The sequence below is a fragment of the Brienomyrus brachyistius genome, unplaced genomic scaffold (genome assembly GCF_023856365.1).
Source record: "Brienomyrus brachyistius isolate T26 unplaced genomic scaffold, BBRACH_0.4 scaffold66, whole genome shotgun sequence".
Lineage (NCBI taxonomy): Eukaryota > Metazoa > Chordata > Actinopteri > Osteoglossiformes > Mormyridae > Brienomyrus > Brienomyrus brachyistius.
The window spans coordinates 672161-697576 of NW_026042341.1; the positions used below are offsets into that span (position 1 = coordinate 672161).

Below are 25416 nucleotides of genomic sequence, written 5' to 3' on the forward strand. Positions count from 1 at the left end.
TTTAGTCATTTATTTCGGTATGGTCGCTCTTTTTCGCTCGCTAGGAGAGCAATGTGCAGGCCTTGGACATCCTCTTCACCTACCACGGTGCCGAACTTCTGGAGCACCGCCTGGCCATCCTGTACAACTTCCCCGAGACCAGCTCTCCCCACGAATACATGGTCCTCCTTCCTGAAGCTTGGTAAGGCGTCCAGTTAGAGGTCTGTGTTTGCACTGCTCGCGCGTCTCCTTTCCTCTCAGCCTGCTCTGGTCGGTATCCCCTGTTGGTCTGAGGTCTTGTCACTTCAATGCTCCCTTCCCCACGTTGTCAGGGCCTGTAGACACTCCCAAAGACCCAGGTGACACCTCACAAACACCTTTGTTTTAGCAGACACCAGCTTCGAAAGTATCTAATTCATCTAAACATGGCTCTTAGGTATTAGCATCATTGGACGGACCTTGGGATGGGTGGGTGTGTAGAGATAGAAGTTTTGGTCCCTTAAATGACTTTTGTTTTTTTGGCCTAACTTTTTCTAAAGCTGTTGACTTCTTCCCAGTGCCTGACGGATGCATATTAAATGTGCGCCAGTTCTTATAAGTGCAAGTGGTGCATTAAATAAAATTTCATTCTAGCATCTGCATGTGGTCACAACAAATTAAAAGATGGAATTCCCATAAGGTGTGCGCTGGAGTCTCTGGGACGTGGTCTGCGTTGTAGGATTAATTATCCCTGAATTTACTGTTTGAAGCAGCTCATTAAGCAGCCTGTCTGTGTAGCTTTAGGCCTCCCTTGTCTGCAGTGATCCGGCATTGAGTTATTTCCCCATGCTGTGCGGTTTGTACATAAGTTGTTACATAAGCCTCGTGTCTGTGACCTTCTCCACATCCTGCCCAGATGCATTCATCACTGCACCTAATATCATGGTGCTTTTCGTTCGCTAGATCTCCTCCCTTGCTGGACCAATCGCTCAGCGGACGGAGACACGGCCTTGTGAACTGTTTTCTCACCCACAACAAAAATGACCACCCACCTCCTCTAGGTTCATCAGTCAAAATGGCGGCCATGCCCATACTCTTGTTGGGTTCCCCTTAACCTCTCTTCAAAATCTCTCTCAGTGTTTCTGCCTAAAATCAACATTCCAATAACCCCAAGCATCCATCCTTACCAGGTCCAAAGCTGGACCTGTCTATTGTTTATCGAGAGTTCTGTAATTCACTACTCCCCCCCCCCCCCCCCCCCCCCACCCCACTGCTCTTAGCATCGATAACATTCACGTGGCTGCGCTGATTTGAGCTTCATTTATTTATTCTAAAGGATCCCTTAATGCACCGCCGCATCCGTTAATGGCGTCGGGCGCACAAGCGGCACCAGTGGGAGTGACTGCGGATTACGGTTCATAACCAATCGGGCTGAAGGCTGAAGCAGGGTTTGCATGCACACGGTGTGTTGGCATTCCTAATGATCTTTCACAGCCCGTTTATTTGGAGACTGCCGCTGATATCGACATCCTTTTCCCTAGCAACCGTTTAACTCTTTGAGGCAAACAAGCAGGCAAGGTGTGTGCCGGAATTAACATCATGGACACTTTGTCCAAAACTCGTCGCTTAATTATCCACATCACATTGGTCTCCATGCATTGTAGTGGGTTTAATAAAGGTTTACGTAAACCACAAATTAGCGTCACAGATTTTAGCACTCTTGCCTTATACTTCAAGGGTTGTGGGTTCATATTCTGCCAATTCTCCGTCTGTGTGGAGTTTGCATGTTCTCCCTGCTTCCCTGAGGTTTCCTCCTAGAGTCAAAACATATGCGGTCAGGTTTATTGGCATATGTGCCCTATGATGGACCGGCATCCAGTCCAGGTCGTACCCCAGCCTGGTACCCTGTGCTGCCCAGGGGAGTATCGAGACGGGATATGTGGTCTCACTGACACTCAAGGATTTTGCTTCCCCCGAGCTCCTGGTAAGGAGCTGGGAGGGAGCAAAAATGTAGACTGACTGGCATGGAGCTGGAGGGGAGCAAAAATGTGGACTGTCTGCGGATCCCTGAGGACTTGATTGGGAATCACTAGGTTAGAAGATGGATGGGTAGTATCCGCTGTTTATTTTCCTTTTTACAAAGATTTTTTGACTGGCTTGAAAATCTTCCCGCTATTTGTGAGGTACGCATCTAAATGGCTTTGACCATAGGAAGCGTTAGTGACACTTCAGCTGCTTTGGAGGGTCTGACCAAGGAGATTACAGAGGCTGTGATACATCCGCCGGGCCCCTGCTAATATGCCTTGCGTTTGTTCTGCGAACGTCACTTCTATGAAGGTTTCAGCTCTTAATTATACTGCCCCATGAGTATCGCCTGCTTATCCACAATGCAGGGGAAGGACTCCAATTAAACCCTCAAAAAGGGAGCAGACAGGTTTTCAAAGACAAAGTCCGTAACAGTACGGAGAATACTCTCTACAGTGTTGTTTTTGAGGTATGTTCTTTGGTGTGTAGGTGACATTATAGATGTTTTGTTCTCTTTGGCTGACAGTCAGGAAATGAGTTTTATTTATATAGTTTATTGTGGGTGTGGAGTTAAATAATTATTTTGCCATATGGCCATTTGTATGTGAGTTTTCCTCCATCTATAAGGCAGCATTTAACCTATTGGGTTTGGCCCCTTGCTGGGAATGGATCTGTGATGGTCGTTTGTTTATGTGGCCCGTAGGGTCAATGGCCGACTGCCACCTTGTTCTGTGTTTGGAAATTCTCCTTCTGTTTACTATGACTACAAAGTGCATGAGGAGAGAAAACAGTCGAGTTAAAAAAATCCCAGAGGAGTTCATTTAGTCAGACTTAATTAAACTTAATTAGTGTTGTACACATCTTCATTTCAAAAGCAAAATGTGCTTTGCTTGTCATCATAGGACAGTATTCATTTTGAAAACGCATAGTGCTTCAGTTGTGGCAAGTAATTGGTATTTTTCTGAAGACTAACCGGCCTCTTCAGTCTCCTGTAGGCAACGCCATCCCTGTAACTTGCTGCTAGCTTTGCATGCGTGCTGTAGTGTGGTAATACATGTCAACGTCACGACCGAAATTTAGCATTCAAAATTAGAATTAGCATTAGAATGCCGAATGGGCCAGTCTCTGATGTCGCTATGTAAGGGACCAGATGAATGTTGCAAATGGTTTCACTAAAGAAACAAATCAATTCAAGGCCAATAACATGAGGGTTTCGAGAGGAACAGAACCACTGTTCTGCTCTGAGATCATTTGCTGTCCATCCCTGACTGGGCCACAGGACTGGTTGTGATGGATCTGTGCTGCTGTGGGCTGTTACATTCTGGTGATGGGAGACCCACCTCGTAAGGAGCTGGCTTCACATTCAGGTGCAGCCCCACATTAGGGTCCGGCGCCTCGGAGCGTACCACACGGATGTGTTTCGGGGGGTTGCAGCACCAACTGCTGAACCAGCACAAATGAGAAGTGCTTCAGATGGCCGTGGCCAAGCGGCACTCGCTGGTGCGTGTCCACATTCCTCAAGATAAGCTGTTGACAAAGCCTATGATTTACGTACCCGTAAGATCCGCTTTAATCCGAATCAGTCTGAAGGCCGATGTTATCTATAGCTGCCTTAAAACATCAAGGACACATTAATCCCCATTATGACTCCCATTCTGGAGAAGGTGGCACTGTGATTAAGGAACTGAGGAAGATTCTCATGCAGCGTCCTGGGTGTGATTGTAGGATTCGTGGTGGTATTGGGCTTTTTTTTGGATGTTCTCAAATAATCCCTGGATTGCAGTGAAAATCTTTTATGAGTTTAATCTCTGTTGCATCTTAAAAACATGTACAGAACGCTAAAAGGACTGGGAAATAAATGCTAAGTCAAAAACCAACATTATCTATCTTGCCGTCTGTTTCTCTTAAGCCTCTATCTATTTCAGAGTTGTTGCGAACCTGGAGATCATGCCAGGCAAGGAAATGGGCACCCTGGTTGGGATGCCAGCCTGTCTCAAGGCACTCTATCGTTAACAACGTCGTCGTCATTATTAATACCTAAGGATACCCGTGGACCGTGCGGTGGGCATCCATCTTGCCATACTGCTTTTCTTTTCTTTCTGAGTGCGAGTCCCCGGGTTCCCAGGAAGGCTACCCTTATTAGCCCGGACTTGCCAAGCCAAATGGCAGATTTCACCACCATCTGTGTGCCGTGATCCGGCAGGGGCACAGAGCCACGTCGGTCCTGTCGCAGCAAACCAGCTTTTTGGTATTACATCCCATCATGCAGGGCATAGACCACGCCGGTAGCATGTGTGAGGTGCGTAAGCCATTCGCAACCTTTTAGTCATCACACAATCCGTAGCTAGGACTCAGCTGGTGTTTACAGAGGCATGACACCTCTCCCACAGATTCGCGATCATCTTTACGTGGGGCTGATTAGCCGAAATGTTAGTATCCATTTTGTTTGGCCGTTAAAGGTTCCGCCTCTTCAGCCTCCAAAAAAGCCCATAATCCGGTTGTGGGATTCATCACACTGGCTGAACCTTAATCACACCCAATTAAACAGTTAAAGGTATGGCTATGCCCTTCATATTTTGGAAATTGGGTACTTGGGGCAATACCCTTGTTTTTTTTAATCATGCTAATGACCATGAAAGCCTGCTTTTGTCCCTTAAAACTTTTAAACACAGCGGATGGTCGCTATTCTCCTTAAAGCCAAGTAAGCAGACAGTATCTAAACCCTGGCTGCTTGTAGGCTCCCTCTATCTCTGCACGACCTTCATCTTACCTTTTAAAAACATGATAAGGGCCTTTGATGTCTCATTCTTCCCAGCTGCTACCTTAGACCTGGTGAGACTTTTTATGATTTTTTTTTTTTTACTGATTAAGTCTCTGGCTGCGTTGCTTACAGGGAGGAGAGGGTGAAATACTGCAGTGTTTTGAGGCTAGAGGTTTTATTTTTTGGGGCAGTGTGTGGCCCTGTGGGTTCGGACACTGTGGTTGTGATCTGAAGGTAACTGGTTCAAATCCCAAGTCGGCATGATGGTTTCACTGTCGGAACCTTCAGCAAGGCCCTTAACCCCAATTGTTCGAGAGGCTGGCTGACTCTGCTTTTTCAGTCGTGCCTGGTTTTGGATAAAAGTATCTGCCAAGTGAATGTAAAATGTTTTTCTTTATACTTCTGAATTCTAAAATCTGATTGGTCAGAAATATGTTGATAAATTTTTTATATAATGCTGGCCAGACGAATCACAGTAGTAAATCAGTGCGTAACATTATTTACAATTCCAGACACAGAACTCAATTTAAAATGAACAGAAAATGTTTCATCATCGGCAAAAGAAAGTAGTTCTACAAATAAATGTTTTTGGTTTGTAAATGTGAAAATAACGTCTTTAGCTACAAATGTGTAAGAACAATTTGTGGTGATTGTGGTGTAAGCTGGTTAATGTACTGTAAGCCACACATTATACATTTTTACACGCACTCCATGTCAGACAATGCTTTGCCTCCATAGGCGTTCATTTCAAATGTTTCGATGCCCAGCTTGTTGTATGTTGACCCTGATTTACTCTAAACTGTGAGGGCAGTTAATTTAGGGGAGTTTGGGTCTGAAGGGAGCAGGTGACAACAGAAGTGCCCAATCAGCGGTGTGGCGCTAACCAGACCATGCTCCTCCTTTCTGCCCGCAGCCTGGACGAGGCTGGTCACCTGGTGCTGATTCCGTGGGACGAACGACGGCACCGGGAGCAAGACTGGTGTGAACAGCGGGAGTGCAGGTGATGTCCTGTGATGCGGAGGGGAACCTTCGCTGCCAGGGCCGTGTTACAGCAGCTATGGCGTGCGATTTTATCAGGAAGCCGGGTTACCATTGGCTTTGGACAGTGTCTCAGTTTATCAGTTTACCCAACAGAGGAAACTCATATCTCCCAGAAGCCACCTTTTGCATACAGATGCATTTTAAAACCCAGGTGAATTGAAGTGTTTCTTAATACCAAGAATGCAAAGATCATACTTGCTAACTTGCCTCCCAAGAACGAACTTGGGGCGCAATGAATCATGGGATTGGTCTTGTTTGGCGCAAATGTAACCGATGGCTTCCTTGATATTTGGGGTGGAGCAAAACCGGTGTCTGGGGATTTTTACCATACTCTGTACTTGTGTTCTTAGTATTGGAACTGGTCTTCGGTAATGGAAGATGGCGTAAAATGGAAACACGACAACACAAGTATGGTCAAGTGCGAATTGAGAAACACGCATTCACCCATTTCCCCCAGCCCTGTAGGTGTGCATGGCCGCTGGCAGTGCAGTGCCGGCCTTCCTCAACCTTGAGGTTATGGCCTAAGCTGTCATTCTTGCCTGACCTGGGTTTGAAGCATCTTTCCCTTTCTAGGCAGGTTCTAGGACACTAGCGCGTCTCATTATTTCTGCATGAGTCTGTGATTAATCGGCTCGATTTGCACGAGAGCCGTTGGGGAGGATCTGGCTCCCTTCTGAGCGTGACCCACAGTTGACCTCACGGGCATCAGTTTCCCACGGAAGCAGGAACGTTCTTTAATTCCTCCTCTAATCCACCCGCCACGTTGCTAAACGCCCACGCTGCCTCATCAACCTCGCTTGCATGTCCTCACCGTGTTACTCCACTGGCTGGGCGCTGGGATCTCTCAAAGCCCTGCCGTGTGTCTGGACCCAGGATGGCGGTGGACCCCGAGCTACACAGTGGGGACGGCTTCCTGTATGAGGAGCAGCCAGATCTCCTCCGCTTCCGCACAGCCATGCCTTCCATCACGCTTCTGACTGACTGGTACCTGAAGCGGGCCGAGGACATTGATGACTACTCCCGACAGGTGGGTGCTGGGGGTGAGTCTTGTGGGGAGATGCGGTTAAACAAAATACCAAATACCACAGCTTGGTACTGGTTCTTATTCTGGTCTATTTTGAAATTAGCTGGTGGAGGATGGGCTTCCCAAATTTCAAAATAGACCAAAATAATCCCGAATAGCGTTACTTTTAAAAATGCTGTCAAAATACTGTACACCATATTATATGCCTGGAGAGCGTATTGAAAAAATGTATGTGTAATGACTAATGTTTACCAGCTCTTTGTTTTCGGCACACGCCAGCAGCCTGATGGAAGGCAGGTTTTGGTGTTCAGTCGGCCCTTTTGTTCCCACGGTGTCGGTTCTGTTCGGGTTCCTCACACGCTTGTATATCAGCTGTGCTCAGGAACTGTGGGCGAGGGAGGGAACAGGAACCAGGCCCTCAGATTTCCTGTCCGAAAGCTCTCGTTTTGATGTTTCTTCAGGGTATCATGCTGAGAGGCGTTTCACGTCAGTCCTCCAGACAATGCTTAATTAAGATGATAAATATCAGTATTTGTCTCAAATGAATTTAAAGTCTGTGAATGTAGTTCTGTTGGTGAATAATTTCAGTTTTCTGTGGCATACATTTTTTTTCTCACTTTTTTTCTTTGAAGAGTGAATTAAATCGCTGGTTGTTTATACACGGTTTATGCACAACTCCGTACTGATGCCTAAGGACTTGGAAGGGAATGTCATGAAAGTTCCTGTAGGTGTAATGGCCAGGTATCACAATTCTTTTGTTCATATAGTGTAGATCAGATGGACAGACAGGCTCGCAGACAGCTTCACACTCCAGACAATCAGAATGCTGAACTCTGGTTACTAATCCCGTTCACTGCATTTAACTGTATTACTGTCCATTGTATTTATTGCCTCAGTTACACAGTATTTGTTGTCACTGTTATGTATTACCATTTGTACTTCCAGTTGCACTGTTTGTTGCTGCTGTTGTGAGACACACAAGCGTTTCACTCACCTATACACTGTTAAGTTTGAAGTGATGTGACAAAAAATTACTTGATTTGATTAAGTGGGCAGCTGGAAGCAGACAGCCCTGCCCAGAGGGTTATGGGTTTGAGTTCTAGAAAAATCTTCTAAGCCAACTGCTTAACATGCAATGTTCCAGATAAATACCACAGGTTTTTTTTTTTTTAAATGGGAGGTGAATCTTAAGTTCCCCTGATAAAAGCAACAGGTGTTTCATGTGTGTGACGTTGCGCATTACAAACATTCGCTGAGCAGCTGATGTGAGTCGCCCCCCCGAACCCCCCATACAGGTGGACTGCGCCTTGTCGCTGGTGCGTCTGGGGAGGGAGCGGAACATCCCGGGCCTGGAGGGGCTGTGTGACGACCTGGTAACCCTGGAGACGCTGGTGTACGAGGCTTCCTGCGAGCCGAACCTCTCGCTCAAGGAGCTGCAGCAGCTGGCGGACATCGACAAGCTCAGGCTGCTGCTGAATGGCGTGAGTTGGGCCGGGCAGCATGGGGGGAGGGGTTGGGCAGCACAGGGGGTGTGGCTTGATGTGTCTGGGTCTTGATTTATGAAAAATCAGATATCACCCAGGCCTGCTCATAGTTTGGTTAGAAAGTATTGCAAGCAGGAAGTCTGATTTTTATGGCATATACACACCTCTCTGTTCTCCCTTCACATTCAGGCTGGTGTTTTAGGCAAAACTTTCATAACATGTGGCGTGATGGGGCTGCATGTGGACCGCTGGTGGTACCCAGCCTGGCCTCAGCCAAAGCCCAGGAGATCTGTAACCTTGCATTCTTTCTGCCTCTCGATTGAGTGTGAGGACGTCACAATGCCATTTCTGCCTGGATGCCGTTTGCCTCAGAAAAAGCATACAGTACACTGCACCCATACTTACTTTTGTCCCTTTAAAAGTTAGATGTGAAACATATCAATCATTGCTAAAAGTCAGCTTGTTAATGCTAAAATTAATGCAAAATTATTTAGCAGGATCTGGTTGTGGAACAGCTCAGATGAGTTTTGGAAAGCTTGCAGTGTTAGTTCTGCCATGGACTGCGTGCTTTGCGGGTGAGAGTGACGGTGTCTGTCCAGGTCTCGTGGTTCAGCAGCATCTCGAAGTAAAAGGAGACTTCATTGTGGGATCCAGACCCTTCCCGTTAACATGTCAGCGAGTAGGCCATTAATCCGGGCATGCACACTCGATCGTGTATGCAAGCTCGCAGATCTCCAGTCTTCTCTAAAGCGACTAGCAATCGGCACAAGGGCGTGAAGTGGCTTGACAGTGCCCTCCAGAGGTTTGCTGTGTCCATCAGCGGGTTGTCGCCCGTCCCGAAAATGAAATGCTCTACGCGGTTCTTCACAAGGCCGAGCTCAGGGAGCAGGCCAATATTTCCTAGGCAGTGTGAAAAATGACATTGCGGCCCCAATGGCTGAGGGGGGGGCGGGTGGGGGTGGTGCGGGCTTGTCCTCTAACTAGTTCTATCTTAGCCTGTCTTCCAGGTTATGTCCTTGAAGGGGCTGGAGATGAGGGAATTTCCTAGTCTGCTGTCAAATGGAAAGTAAAAGCAAGGAGAAATCTTCACGGTCATTTTTTTTGACCCTGTAGCATTTTAGCAGACCTGGTCTTGGTAATTTACAGTTAAAGGGTTCTGATTCCATGGCTGGTGGTAACACTCATCCTCGCTTAAAGGGCTGCAGATTGACGGCTTAAGGCGGCAGGTACCTCAAGGGTAAATGTCTGTTTGGAGCTGGTGTCTGGCACAAATCTGAGACTTTTAAAAGGCAGGTCTAGCGGTGTCCAACACGCTCACCTCAGCCCTGCGCTGGAGTATTTGGGTTTTACAAGGGACTTATTTCAAGGGACTTATCCCCTTTTGAATTTAGTTATTTGTGTGTGTTATTAGTAGTATGTACTAGGAGTCTGCGAGGAACAATGACAGTAAAGATTAGTGCATTTTTAATTTTGTGTACAAAGTCCTGCAACATGCGCACTCCAGGCATGAAAATGACTGCATTCTTAATTAGCTCAGCCCAATCAAAGGGGTAATTAGGGTCATCTGCTTGCTTTTGATAAGCAATCAGTTTCTCGCAATCCATAAACGGGGTGATTTTGATTTTGTTTGAGGTCAGCGAACATACCAGGGACTGGCCTTATTCAGGAAATGTTTAAGGAACGTTGTTTCGATTTACTCCTTTTTCAATGCCAGGTTTGTGCAGTGCCTCAGACACATTAGGCAAGAGGCTTGTGAGAAAAATATGAAGTGTTCCCTCTGTCCTGAGGTCTGCTGGTGTCCAGTTAGTTTAATGAATCTACCACTGACTGATTTCAGGCCTAGAATATGGTTTAAAATTTTATAGTGAAATCCTGCTCTCCTGTTGCTGTGTGGTTTCTTGTATCTTTCTTGTCTCTTTCGCACCATTTTGTAATGTATGTTCACAATCAGATTTGTTGTGTAAATAGCCCTGGCTGTTGAGCTGTGATGTGACATTTGGCTCTTTTGGTAACATTTGTTGACATTATGGTCTGTAAAATATTAACTTTTTTTTTTTTTTAATTAAGCGATAGTAAATAGCAAGGTCGTGCTTTCTGTGAATGTCGTGTGTGCTTAGAAATTGCTGTAATTTATATCCACATATATTCACTGAGCAGTTTATACCTGTACACCTGCTTTTTGTTGCAATTAGAGCTGCTCAATATCACATTACGAAAAAAAATCACAGTTATATGACACATGCTAGTAATCACCAAAGCTTTAGATGATGGGCGTCAACATTTGTCAGACACTGGCTTTTCGGTACTACATGGACATTTACTTAGTATAATCTACTTAGTAGATTAATAGTACGCCGATCGTATTGTGCAGCCCTAGTGACAATTTTCTAATGAGCCAATTATGTGGCAGCAGCATAGTGCATAAAGTCATGCTGATACAGGTCAGGAGCTGATGTTCACATCAAACACCAGAATGGGGAAAAGCTGTAATCGCAGTGATTTTAACCAGAGCATGATTGTTGGTGCCAAATGGGCTGGATTGAGTATTTCTGTAATTGCTGATCTTGTGGGATTTTCCACGTACAACAACAAAAAACATCCTGTGAGTGTCAGTTCTGTGGATGGAAAGGTCAAAGGAGAACGGCCAGACTGGTTCAAGCTGACAAAGGCTTCGGTAACCCTGATAACCACTCTGTACAACTGTGGTGAGCGGGAAAGCATCTCCAGATGCAGCACACGTTGAACCTTGAGGCGGACGGCTACAGCAGCGGAGGACCCTGTCGGGTGCCACTCCTGTCAGCCAGAGACTGAAAGCCGAGGCTGCAGTGAGCACAGGCTCAGCAAACCTGGAGAGCTGCAGAGTGTAAAAATGTAAGGCTGTTCCGATGAATCTCGATTTCTGCTGTGCAGTGCACATGGTCGGGTCAGAATTGAGAAATTGACGCTGTTTTGAAGGGGAGGGAGGCCAGTCCCAGTAATACTAGTGTTCCTAATAGAGTACTCGGTGAGTGTATATGGCGAAGAATATATAGCAGATTTTATGTGTCTTTTGCAGTAAAATTGTTTTTTTGAGGACCTTCTGTGTGACCTTTGTGTGTCAGTTACCCTTCACTCTGGTTTGGTTGGGTGCAGGAAGCTGAATTTACCTGCAACCCAGAAGGGGAAACCAGATATTCTGTTTTTTGTTTACTCTGTGCCTCTACCCCCTGTTTTTTGTTTTTGTTTTGTTTTTGTTTACTCTGTGCCTCTACCCCCTGTTTTTTGTTTTTGTTTACTCTGTGCCTCTACCCCCTGTTTTTTGTTTTTGTTTACTCTGTGCCTCTACCCCCTGTTTTTTGTTTTTGTTTTTTTGTTTACTCTGTGCCTCTACCCCCTGTTTTTTGTTTTTGTTTTTTTGTTTACTCTGACCGTATACCATATTTTTCGTTTTTGTTTTGATTTTTGTTTACTATTTGGCCATTCCCCTGTTTTATTTTGTTTATTCTGTGTCCATATCCCCCAGTCCTCTGAGGAGCGGTATGTGAAGAATTTGTACCAGTGGGCGGTCCCCTTCCTGCACCGCTGCGAGGGGCGAGCCCCTGGCTCTGCTGACGGCCTCCTGAGGGAGTACCTGGTCAGCCTGTCCAAGGAGGACCTCACCCTCCCTCTCAAAATATTCCAGCACTCCAAGCCTGATGTGAGTCATCATCTCTCCTGTCTAAATGTGCAGCAAATTACCGCCATAATGACTTTCTGCTCCTTTATTTAATGGCATTTCATTTATTTATTTATTTATTTGTTGTCAAAGCCAAACGTAGCTGCACTGTTTATTCCACAGGCCGCGCGAAAAGCCATCGTCGGTGTCCGGAGCTCATTAGCGGCACAGCACATTTCGGTCATGGCTCCTGCCGCAATTTCGTGTCGAAGCCAATTTACGGCCCCGGGGATGCTGACAGGAGCCGGCCCTGGACCCATTACTGGCTCGATAGCCCCTCCGCCGGGCCGGTGAGCCGCGCTGTTTTATGTGTTAGAGAAAGCAATATACATCTGAAATTTAGGGCCAGCGCGGCTTGGTGCGGTGCGGCCACTGCGGCCCGTGAGGATTCATTCCGGGCCGCGAAAGACATTAGGGGCCAAATTTATACTCGCGTGCTTGTGGGAGGCAGGAGTGCAAGAAGCCGGCGAATTTACAGCCACCACTGGCCCCCTCTGTGTGCCGCAGTCATGTGGCCCCCTGGAGTTGATTAGAAAACAAGGCCGGACTTAATGGACGGCCACACCTCTTCTTCCATGGGGTGGGGGCAGTTAGGGTGCTGATCCGCCCCCCTGGAACGCGGCTCCATTTTAATTATGAGCCGAGCACCAGGCCCGGTGCCTCTATAACATAATTAGGTTGCGCCGTGGCTATAGAGGGGATACGGTGCTGTTGGTTGCATTTGCCAGCGAGTGTTATCTCCAAGAAGCAGGTGAGCCAGTGGGACGAAGATGCTGGTCCCCACCGAGGCCCCGGATTGCATTTTTAATAAATGTCTCAATGCTGTCCATGACGTGTGACTGCAACAATGTTAATGGACCTCTGTAGCCAGCAGCTGTGGCAGGCTGCTGACAGGGGATGGGAAAAATGACGTTTCAGAATCTTACCTGTTAGTCAGTCAGCATCTCTTCAATATGTAAACCAAATAAATGTAAAAATGGATACGCCCAAGTGCGGCGTAAATGAAAATGAGGTTCTGTGTAAACGCACAGAGGCTATATTGATAGAAGTATTGGGACACACCTCTTAAACATTGAATTCAGGCGTTTCATTCAGGTGTATAAAGTCAAGCAGTTAACCATGCTGTCGGGTTTCAAAACATTTAGAAAGAATTGGTAATTCTGAAGAGTTCAGTGAATTCAAGATACCACTCTTACAATAAATGAGTTTGTGAAATTTCTTCTATGCTAGATATTCCATAGTCAACTGTAAGTGGTATTATTGCAATATGGAAGCATTTAGGAACAACAGAAACTCAGCCACGAAGTGGCAGTCACATAAACAGCTGCATGCAAGCCTCACATCACCAAGCACGATGTCAAGCACTGGATGGAGTGGAGTAAAGCAACACTGCCACTGGACCCTGGAGCAGTGGAAACGTGTTCTGTGGAGTGACGAATCATGCTTCTCTGTCTGGCAGTCTGATGGTCGAGTCTGGCGGATGCCAGGAGAACGTTGCCTGCCTGACTGCATTGTGCTGACTGTAAAGTTTGGTGGAGGAAGGATGATGGTATGGGCTTACAGGGTTGTTTTTCAGGGGTTGAGCTAGCCCCCTTAGTTCCACTGAAGGGAACTCTTAGTGCTTCTGCATATATTTTGGACAATTCTATGCTTCCAGTTTTGTGGGAGCAGTTTAAGGAAGGCTCTTTTCTGTTCCAGCATAACTATGCCCCAGTGCACAAAGCAAGATCCACAAAGACATGGTTGGGTGATTTTGGTGTGGAAGAACACAAATGCTTTTCTGGATGAATGAGTAAAAATGCCCACAGACACACTCCAAAATCTTGTGGAAAGCCTTCCCAGAAGAGTGACGGCTATTTTAGCTGCAAAGGAGGGAGCAACTCCATTTTGATGCTTCTGATATTCAACTCTAAATCCATAGAAGTTCCTGCAGTTGTAATGGCCAGGAGTCCCAATACTTATGTCCTTACAGTGTATGTACTTCAGTTATGTAACAAGAATTTGGCAGGCAGAGCTGGTCCGGGATCAGCAACTGTAGGTCAGGAGACATGGTCACTGTAGGCAGTGAAATATGGGCGCAGCAGAGTGCAGTAAGGCTTCAGGCCCTCGCTCTGCATTCATCCGTAGTGTTGGGTGGGCATGATGTACCATCTGTGCTTCTGTGAACTTCTTGAAGGGGAGCATCGGTGTTGCGTGTGTTATTTTTAACATTATGCAGCGCTCCCTTGTTTCAGTGCCAGCAGAAGATCATCGGAGATCACGACCAGCTGATGTCCGTTGCCCTGGAGTGCATCTACAGCTGCGAGCGAGATGATCAGCTCTCCCTGTGTTACGACGTGCTGGAGTGTCTTCCACAGCGAGGCTATGGGTCAGTGCATGGTGGACCAATGGCTTGGTTAACTGGGCTGTCTAGCTGTGTAGGGAGTCACTGGAAGTACCCTTATGTTTGACACATTACCCTTGCAAGTTGGAAAGAAATAAAACCAGCGATAGATATAAGATTAATGAATAAGCTTTTATGATGCTTGGTAAACTAATGCACCACTTGATTTATATGTTTTTTTTATATATATATATTTTACCTCGCTGAGCAGAAGAGCACATTTCTTTGGCTCTTTGGAGATCACACCCCCCCGCTGGCTGTTGCTCAACGTAAATGCCGGGGGCGGCTTCGTTCCCGTCAGTGAAGGTCGCCCCAGCTTTGACCCCATTTCACGTATATGACTTTTAATGAATTCTGAAAGCCTGTTCAAGGGGGCGTCATTGAAAGACCATCACTCCCATTTTCTCTAAATTGTTGCTTAGGGCCGTTTAAAGATGGATTTCCAGCCTTTCGGCGAGTTCAGGGGTGATGCTGTAACTACTGTCTGGCTCATACTGTTCATTTTCTTTGTTTTTTTTCCCTCCCCAGGTAGATTGGTTTAAAATAGCAGGACAGACTTTCTGCTGGAGCGTAGGGGATTAGAGGGGCAGATTATGGTTTAGGGATGGGTTAGGCTCAGCACTGACTGCGCTAAGTTAAAGTCAAGCTTTATCGGTGACTTTAAAGTCTTTGAGCAATGTGAAGCATAGCACGTTTCGCAGGCTTAAGCGTGTAGAGGGAATTGGGCACTGAGGATGTTTGTATTTTCAGCCTTTTTGGTCCCCCTTGTGTCGGAGTGCTGCTGTTTTCCTTGCAGTAAACAAGTACAGAGTGTTGATGCATCAGCTAGTGAGGAGTTTAGGGGGAGGAAGGGTGGGGTTCCATACGGAGCATTCCAGAAAGAAGTTGACTTGTCTGTCTCTCTCACAGGTCAGAAACGAAGGTCACCAGGGTCCTCCACGACCAGGTGGACAAGCTGGAGAAACACCTCAGGTACCCTCTGGGGTCTATGGGTAGGGAACACACTTTCACTGACTGGGGTATGGTCACACATTTCAATCAGTATCATAAACTGAATTCTTAGCAAATAAATTATTTCTTATATATTTGTTTTGGCATTAAACCCATCTTAATATTAGTGTACTTTTGTAAATATGTCAGATTTGTGCGAAGTTTGTAATTTTACATCAAAGTATAGACATTGCAAAATGCAGTTTGGAACACTTGCAGAAACACTATATAAGTACATAGTAAGTAATGATGGAAGTTTGTTTTGATCCCAGATATCTGATCATTAAGTTTTGGCTACATGAGGATGACTAAATGGTGTGGTTGCAACATTCAGTTGGATAAATAAATAAGAAAAACTCATGTCACTATTTCTGGGCTCCTTTCATTGAATATGTAGCAACTTTCATGTGTATGCATGAGCCATTCACACCTGGCCACATGTATCTGGATGTATCTGGATCGCGTTTCACCATTGCGTTGTTCATGAAATTACCATACGAAAGCGATTTTGAATACGTGCTAATGTGGCTATTTAGAATATGAATAGCGATCTTCAGGTAAGAGCGGCACTACAAGCCCCCGATGCAGGTAAAATAAAGAAAGGTGACATGGTTTACTTTTTGCCGAATTTAACCTAATTTTAAAAACTTTAGTACTTCTGGACATTTTGAAAAGAAGATAGATTACTGATTTAGTCAGAATTTTTTAGTCACGTTTTTAGTTTAAGATTTCAGCGAGTTATTAACAGAAATACACGAGAAAGATACGCCCCAGAGGGTTAGCCCCAAGAGACGCAACTGAGGTAACCTCTGCCGTGTTTGGTCAACTTATGATGACTTTTTAAGCACCAGGGCAACCAGCATCCAAGCTGGCTACCGGGTGTCCGCCTGAGCTGGTCCCACTCTCGTTTTGCCAGAAACGTTTTGGACGTTGCCCTGGATGTGCCCTCTGAGAAAACGCAGAGGCTAATTGGAGCAGCGAGGAAGATGTTATTTAGTGTGCTAGTGGAAGATTTTTAAAGCTCGATGAAGTCGTCAGGAAGATATGTGTGTTATGGAGGACGCCTGGGTGTCCTACATATTACTCTGCTCCGCTGAAGTTATTCAGGAGTTTTTAGTGTGTCAGCCATCACTCCCGCTGCTCTCAAAGTCAGGAGCGTTCACCCGAGTGTGACGCATGCAGTTCTGTTGATGTCCTTTTGCTCGTGGGGTGTCCTTGGGCCAGAGTAAGCTTTCACAGTGCTCTGTGTAGAGTACATACTTCATGGCAGGTAGGCTGGGTTAACTGGAAGCATGCCAGTGGAGAACAGGCACCATCTACTAGTGGGAGTGTGGCATTCTGGGCTGCCAAATTGTTACATATCTGGGCTGACATAGTCAATAATTTGTTATTGACTAATGGAGTTTCTGCTGGTAGCTTTAGCATTAACATTATAGCGTAATCTTCTTTCTTGTTTTCTTGAATCTTCTGCAAGAAAAGGTAGAGGTGATTCTGCCTTTTCATCATGAAGTGTGTTGTACCATATGTTTGTGCTGCGGCTGAATCCTATCCTTCTGGTCGAGTACCAGCGGAGTCATGCAAAGACGTCGGTCAAGCAATATCAAGTCAGGCAGTGCCCCCGCGAATCCTGTGTGGTCTGTGGGAGGCGAAAAGCCCTTGGCGCGACTGAACGAGCGCTTGAAGACATCGGCCTCTGTTTTTACCCATTTACAGTTGCTTTAGAAAGTGGAAATGTTTTCAAACAAGTATACAATGTTTCACGGCAATATTTTTGTCACGTTTGCGTCATCGCGAGTCCCTGCGGTAATATGATATTTCGCAGGTCGATCTGACAGTTGGAGCACTCTGAAACATTAACCAAGATGGCGCTCTGTGGCTTTTTGCTGTCCCCCATGGACGCGGAATAGGGGCTCTCTGGGGGTAATTAGATCTTGACAAATATGGCTCATCGCTCTAGACCTTTTGTTGAGTTACTCCGTAGGTCAGATTGCACGTCATGCTTTGATGGCGCCGTCCAAGAAGACGACCTTCCCAACCCCTGTCAAGCCACAAGCGATTCCCACCCCCCCACCCTCTTCCCGGGTGTTGTTAGGGCAGTCTGTAGCTGCTGTTATGACAGCTGAGGAATATGCTGCCAGCAAGGAAATGGGTAAGCGTACCAGTGCAGTAATGGTGGCTTGGATCAGCGGGTATCAAAGGCTCACAGCTGCCACTGCTGTTCTGGAACTTTCTACTGGACACTTTGTTCATAGAAATGTGTAGGTGTAGCGCTGGAGTAACGGGCCTGGTATGGACGGACATCAAAGGCTCGCCGCTGCCTCCTGTACACCTGAACTCTTTGTTCGTTTTGTTGTTGTTAAAAACGAAAGGTGATTTGGATTGCATTGGAAGGGAAGCGGAAGGGCAGATAATCCAACGTATGTCATACCTGCTTTCCTCAAAAGAAATCGTCGAGTGTTTTGGACGGCCTCAAACAAGCATTTTTCTGGCAGTAAACTTGTGCGCGTGTGGCCCAGTGCTAGTAATGAAGAGGAGATGAGAGCAAAGCAGGTCTGGATGGGATTAATTCCAGAAGAATCCCCACGGTGATCTAGGGCGAAGTTGCTACTTAAGTGGCTCTTAATTTAGCTAATTGCATTTGGGTGTGATGATCAAATATTTGACTTACCATTTGCCAAGGATGTGATTGAGGGCGGCTAACTAACTTCTGAGGCTGCATTTTTAAAGGGGAACCCCACCCAGGACCAGAACGGGTTCGATAGTCAGACCATTTCACACACATCCAAAGGAATTATGATGTCATTAGAATACAAATGACCAGTTCAACCAATGGCCTTTTCGCAGGTGTGTTGAAAATCTGCGGAGAGTCTCATTCATTCACTCTGCACACTGGTAGTAACATTCTGATCTCATCACCTGCTTCCAGTGCTGGCTGGTTCTGCCAGCTGAATTTTGAATGAGACCGTTTTGTTCGTCCCCCACTCCCCCCCCCCCCCCCCTGTTGTTCTGTTTCCTGTAAGTACTTGGTACTCTGGAAAGGGTGCCCAGATGCTCACTGGGAATTATATGAAATTACTTACATTGCAGGATGGGACGTTTTTGAGGAAAGGCATGTATAGGAGTACAGAGTCTTACTTTACTTACTTTACTACCTCTATACGTATATATAGAGGTAGTATATATACTCTTATATAGTTTAAAAACCTCTATACGATTCATTGTTCCTGAAGTGTCATGTACAGCAAAAATTTTTAACTATATCTGGATGTAGATTTTTGATTTTTTTTTTTATAATAATTTTTTTTTATTGAATTTTTTTTTTTTTGGTGTAAAGTTAAAAAAAAAAAAAAAGGAAGAAGTAGCCAAATGGAGTGTTATTTTTGTAATCCGTTCTCTTGGTTCTCCTGTCCTGGCAGTGTGGTGGAGGTGCTGGAGAAGCACGGCCTGCAGAAGCCCGTCTCCTTCGTGAAGAGCAGCGAGAGTAGTCGAGAAGAAGCCCACCAGCTGATGGTGAAACTCACCCGACATGTGGGACGCAAGTGAGCCGCCCTGGCGCCGAGTCGGTCTCGCGGTACCGGTAGGAAATCAAAGCGCAGCCCCCACCCCCCAAGATATCACAGACCCATAAAAAGCCAAGGCAGTTGCTTGCAGTGCAACTTTTTTTTAAAGTAATTTTTCATCCTGGGACTTTGGTTTCGAAAAGCAAGACCTGTAAGCAGGCCTGTGAAACATGGTTCTGCTGGGCCATTAAGGTGTGTGGGGGGGGAGAGGTGGCGGCTGGGGCCAGCGTTTCATCTTTCTGCTCCATTCCCCAGGAGTCCACCAGTAAGCGAGAACCTGTGGAAGGGGCTGCTTCAAGATCTGCTGGACATGCAGAAAAGTGTTTACACGTGTCTGGATGGTGACACCTGCCTGCAGGTGGGCCACCGTTGTCCCAAAACCCCTGCTTTTGCATATCTAGCTAACCCCCCCTCCCCACCTCCCCACCTTCCCATATTCACTTGCATCGTCACCAGCACAGCGAGTCGTCATGTTGATTGATGTCTTTTGATGATCATGACTTGGGTCTCTCTCCTTTTCCTCTGCTGCCAATGATTCAAAGAGCTCACATTTGTAGCCAGCAGCCCATATTAAGTCACACATGGATGCAATACAGAGTTAAAAGATGTTAAGTAAATCGCGGAAGCTGTGATACCGTTTTTTGCTGCTGTGGTTTTAAACCCCTCATAATCAGACCTGCTTCAGTCAATATCCATCCGGGGGCCCAGAATCTAGCATCCTGATCAACGGTTAAAGTAACTCCTCCCTGCTGCCAAACCGCTCGAGTCAGCTGACATCTTAAATGCATCACATAAAATTTTACTCCCCGGCAGCAGTGTTAAAGAAATAACATTGTTAGACGAGGCCGTGTGATTTACGAAGGAGTGTCCCTACACGCTCTGCCGGGATCCCCAAAAGGGCTGCGGTCGACTCAGTCGGGGTACACGCGCTCTTCTTGCATCCATGTCGGTTTCTGCAGCTGTTGCTCGCAATTAATGGCCTCCCAAGTATAGCTTATAGCCCTTTGATTGATGGCTTGTTGTTAGCGATGGGCATCTGAGCAGAAGGGTCCAGATTCAATCCTGCAATCATGTCATTTTAGGAGCCGTGGTTAACAAGTTTTCTCCATGATGGATTTTAAAAGAATTAGTTACTCACAATTATCATCCCCCTCGGAAATATCCACGAGGTTTTTATCTGTGTGTGTGTGTGTGCTTCATTTAACTTGCATTGTCCTGCAAGAGCCTAGCTTACTGATGTAAAGTACATAAGCAGCATTATGTGTGAGCTAACAAGGGCCAAAGGAGATGTTAAATAAAGAAACACATTGGTGCGTTAAAGGGAATTAGGAGACCTGATACAGTCACAGACAGAGCGCCTGTCAACGGCAAACCCACGCTGTGAACCACATGTCAGGTGTGGGGCAGCCCTGGGCTCCTCTAAATTAGACTTAGCACATTTTTTTTTTATCCGGTGTTGGGAGGATAATCGTCACGCTTGGGTTTTTTGATGATGCCAACCAGCGCCCCTGTGTTAGTGTCCTGGCTTGTCCCTCTTTTTCCCCTGTCCTCCCCCTCTTTAACCTCATCCCTTTCTCCTCTCGCCCCCCCCTGGGTGACTCCCTGTTTCTTCTCGCCTGCACTGCTGCTTCCTCCCCAATTCCGCTAATTTCCTCCTTTCCCCTGCTCACTATTTTTCCCTGTCCCTCCTCGGCCTCCCGCAGGTCTTCACAGAGAGCCTGCTGTGCTCCAGTCGGCTGGAGGGCATCCGATTGGCCGGCCATCTCCTGCAGCGCAGCTCCACCTTGCCAGAACCTGCCGCCTGTCCTGCAGCTTCCAAGGGTCCACTCAACCCCTCCAGGGTGCCTTACCAGAAAAGCATGGAGTTGGTCCTGGCAGCAGCCCACGAATACTTTAACTCCTCTACCGCCCTTAGCGACAGCTGCATGAGCCTGGCACGGTAATGACCTCACAGGAACTCCTCCCCACCTTCCAGGGGGTGGTGTGCTTTTAGTCAGCATGTCACTTTTGCTGTTATGGAAATATTTGCAAAACAAGAGACCAGGTGTTTCACAATACCAAGAACACAAAGATCGTACTTGTGGTCTTGGCAAGACCGGTCCTGCTGACTTGCCTCCCAAGAATGGGAGTGCAATGAATTATGGGATTGGTTTCATTTAGCTAGGATGCAACTGATGCATCCTTGATATTTGGGGTGGGGCAGGAACGACATCCGAGGATTTTTACCGTCCTTTGTACTTCTTTTCCTGAGTATTGGAACTGGTCTTTGGCAACGGGAGATGATGTAAAACGGATTCACAAGTACAGTCAAGTATGCATGTTGAGAAACACTCACCATGCCACTTACCAGACGCCATATCCTTATATGTTTAAACTCTGAGGTGCAAACTCAGATGCTAACAGGATCCAGCAGTCCCGTAATGCCCAATTCTGCAACAGTTTGCTGACCTTGAAAAGTCCTAAAAAGAGGAAATTAAGGTTGTAGATGGCTATTTCCAGGGTAATGTTGGTTAGCTTCATTGAACAAAGAAGCTGTAAACTAGCTAAATGAGCTAACTGGAAATTTAGCTGGCCTCCTACAGCATACATGGCAGCAGGTAAAACACTAATTGACAACACTGTTTCAAGCAAAACATGATGGGTTTGTTTATTGAGCCATGCAAGTGCAATTTCCGATGAGGATTAAGTTTTTAAATTTTGTGTATTATGACATTTATTATAGGCTGGCTGAGATTTTAAGATTTATGCTTTCTTTCTCCAGTTATGGCGTAAATATGCGTAAAGAAAACTGCTCCAAAAATAGTATTTTAAAAATATGTTTTTCTTTTTTTTTGGGGGGGTGGGGGAGAGTCCCTCTTTAAATAGTGCTGTCTTTTACAGATAGTGTAGTTCTAAAGGAGATGTATCAATGACAGTTTGTGTCCCCATTATTACTGTTTCTCATAACACCAATAAGTGTATCTTCATAAAAAGTCACGTGACCAGTGTTTGTAAACAGTTCAGTGGGCCAGTTAGATTTCGGCTAACTTAGTTTCATTTACGTTGTTAAATGCATCAGCTGTCTGTTTAGCCTTGACAGTTTGAAAAATTAATTTCCGGCAATCATACAGTGTCGTTCCATTCCTTTTTTTTTTTCCAAAGCTTGCTGATTGTTGAAATATGTTCACTTGCATCTAGATCTCTACTCTGTGAGAATACTTTGGTGCTTTTTTTGAATTCCTGCCTGGTTTGCTTCTTCACCAGAATAGCTCATGAGACAGAAGCAGCATTTACCCAGTTAATCTCTTGATATGTGGGGAAAGGCTCTGGAAACTAATTATGTTGTCTTTAATTTCGGAAAGCTAATTGAATTTTTATCTCCGGCGTAGTTATCAAGAGTTACCGCGGGTCGTTTTACATGAGTCCTCTTTGTGTGTCCCGCAGAAGTGCTATGGGGGGGTACCGTGAGAGGGATGTCGGCAAATCTCCTTTTTCTCCAGTAACATCTGATCGATCAATTTTTCATAGAGGTTCATTTGTTCTCCCTCCCCGTCATCGAGGCCTGATGTTCGTAGTGTGCTGTACTCCTCTGCTGCGTTAAAATGTACTTTAAAGATGTTGGTCTGCTTCCATCTTTTGAAATTTCCAAGTACTACTCCGCAGATTTTTTTTTTCACCATTTTAATCCAGCACATACCACCTAGCAGCATAGATTCCTGGAGGTTGTTCCCCAGCAAATCGTTCCGCTTTCATGCTGATGTTTCCCTTGTGCCCAGGATAGACTGCAGGTTCAGCTTGTGCCTGTGCAGGATAAGACCGTCAGGACTGCTCTGACTGTGACCTTGTGTTCAGAACAGCAGGCTTGGACCATGGTTGTGCGTCTCCTTTTTTTAACTCACATTTACATTTATTTAGCAAAGAAGAAGTGAGGCAGTACTTCGCAAGCCTACAGCTGTCAAGGAGTCAACTAGGCATAAATGCAGCTAGGCTGAGCATCCAATGAATGCCCAGGTACTAGTGTAAGCAGTATTGGAGCAAGAGCTGTACAATGCCTTTCAAATATAGCAAGCACCTAACAAAACAACTATTGAAGTCAAATAGACAAAGTACAACAGAGCATTCGGGGGAACATCAGAGACAAGCAAAGGACAATGGAGGAGTGTAGACTAGCGAGGATTTTCCTGGGGGCTTTTCATGAAGTTTGAGAGGGAAACTAATGACCAGATGTGGTACTGCAGCTCATTCTGTCATTGGGGATCCACACATGAGACGTGTCCGTGTTGAGTCATCTCACATAGTGGTGGGATCTCCAAGCAGCATTTGTTTGCTGAGCCAAGAGCCTGAGATGGGCTCTAGTTCTCGAGCAGCATCTTGATGGAAATAGGTACCTGGCCTTTAATGGCTCTGGAAGCCAAGCACTTGAACTTGATGCGAGCTCCACGAGGGAGCCAGTGATGAGAGTGAAGGAGGGCAATAACATGGGTGCATGCACTGGAAAAAGCCAGTGACTTAATCGAGGACAGCACTTTCAAGTGTTTAAGACGATGTTTCCCAGTCCTGTCCTCATGGACCCACAGACTATCCACGTTTTTACTCCTTGTTGGAGCTGGAGCTGGGATGGAACAAAAATGTGCACTGTCTGGCTGGGAGCTCGGGGGGAGCAAAAACAGATCGGCTGTGGGTCTCCGATGACCGTATTGGGAAACGCTTTTTAAAGACATTAATGAGCGGAGATTGATCGCTCGATGGTTTTCAGTTTGTGATGGGTCGAGTGGGCTTTTTTTTGTTATTTGAGCTAGCAGCTGGGTTCCAGGTGCTTGCTTAAATGTCGTCGGGAGTGACTGAGCCTTGAAGGAGGTTGTGTGTGAGTGGCGGGTTCAGAAAACTGGCTGCTGCTGGCTGTCACCTCATGGAAGAGTGTAGCAAAGGCACCAGCCGTCAGAGTGGTGGGTTGGGGGGAGTTGGAGGGTGGAGGTGGATGTTGAAAGTGAGCAGGTGGTTTAGAAAAGAGAGAGATGATAGAAGGGATCCATGGGACATCTTGTTATCTGCCATTTCCTCTCAGCTATCCGCCGCTTTGTCACCTAGGTCATACTGGAGAGCCTGGGGTGTGAGTGTTGAGAACGTGTTGGTCTGGAGGACAGGGCGGCCCGAGTATAAGTATTCTTATAGGCTTTGTCAGAGCCTGCACGAGAAGTACAGTCGGAACCAGACAAGTCCCAATATGTGCTGAAGAGTTCTTGATCATCCCGCTGCTACTTGCTGAGAAGGAGAGGGTAAAACGCTTGAGGTTCTGTAAGAGGAGCGGCAGGTAGAGTGTGAGCTACGTCGGGAAAATAACATGATGGCGAGCCCGGCACCTCTCTGGACTCACCGTGCCCCTAGGGACGCGTGCCTTAGCGCGCTGCTTCAGCGATTGCGTCTCTGCATGGTGCTGAGCGCGCCCTTAACTGGCAGGAGCGAGTACGGAAAGAGCAGAAACATCAGGGGCCGTTTCAAGCGGATCTCACCAATTCGCCAAACAACCAGTATGTGTATATAGCCTTGATGTTAACTCGGTATGTTGTGAGTGAGAAACAGGACACAGGAGGTCCTCAGCTTACACGATAAATGGGTTCAAATACAAAAAGTTTGAGCTTGAGGTTTAATGCTCCCCCCCTCCTTCGAAATACAGTTGACTGCACCCAGTGATGTTATTTTACACTATGTATAGGTGCTTAAGTGATGGTGTTTATCCATTTTACCAATTCATATGGTTGGAACTTCAGCTTAAGCACATTCTTCAACGTTAAAACGGCAATGTCCCTTATGGGGCTTTCATTCTTTATTTCTTTATTGTTTGGTACTTAATACAGTGTTTTCCTGGATGCAGGGGTGGTGGCCATTCAGTAAATTACGGGTTATGGCAGGTAGTTAAACGTTCGTGTCTTAGGAGATCTGGAATTTTCTGATCTCATGAATTTCATATATTTTGGTGTGTTTTCGTTCGTCGTTCGCTGCGCTGTAACTCTCGAGTTTGACAGGCTCGGAGGTGCGTTTCCCGTGGGGTGAAGCTGCTCAGATGATGTCGTTAGTTATCGCCTTTTACTTCTCATTTGCATAAATTTTGAAGCAATTTCCAGGAGGGAAGCGGTACACTCTAAATAATTCACGTCACTGTGACACCCCCTTTCCGTCTTTTGTACAAATCCATTTTAACGAGTAAGTGCACATCAATCCCCAGGCTAGGGTGTGAAATGAATTGTAAGTGCACATCCTTCCCCTCGGTTCGCAAACAGCCTCCACTTTTTCCTTGATTCTTTTGCTTTTGCTATTTTATCCCTCCTTTGATAGGAATCACAGCCCCACCCCCCATTTTGGTGACAGCCTGCCAATTTAAATTTGGAACAATTAAGGCTCTTCTGGTTGTTCCTCTCCTTCCCCCGCCTATAGCGAAGTCCCCAAAGTCTTCCTGAGTAATTTATTAACGCTTCTTTCTCATTGTTTATCTATTGTAAACAACATTACAACAAATTCA

At 46.1% G+C, this 25416-nt stretch overlaps 1 protein-coding gene across 2 annotated transcripts in view; it reads left to right on the top strand.

Moving 5' to 3' along the window:
* nbas (NBAS subunit of NRZ tethering complex) overlaps positions 1 to 25416 on the top strand; it is a 122152-nt gene that overhangs the window by 28472 nt on the left and 68264 nt on the right. For both annotated transcript variants that reach the window (XM_049002260.1, XM_049002261.1), the window contains exons 21-30: positions 45 to 181; positions 5658 to 5744; positions 6659 to 6812; positions 8105 to 8290; positions 11796 to 11969; positions 14222 to 14355; positions 15280 to 15342; positions 18777 to 18899; positions 19176 to 19278; positions 20624 to 20859. In XM_049002260.1, the coding sequence (XP_048858217.1) occupies positions 45 to 181; positions 5658 to 5744; positions 6659 to 6812; positions 8105 to 8290; positions 11796 to 11969; positions 14222 to 14355; positions 15280 to 15342; positions 18777 to 18899; positions 19176 to 19278; positions 20624 to 20859 (1397 nt within the window). The remainder of the gene's footprint in view (positions 1 to 44; positions 182 to 5657; positions 5745 to 6658; positions 6813 to 8104; positions 8291 to 11795; positions 11970 to 14221; positions 14356 to 15279; positions 15343 to 18776; positions 18900 to 19175; positions 19279 to 20623; positions 20860 to 25416) is intronic.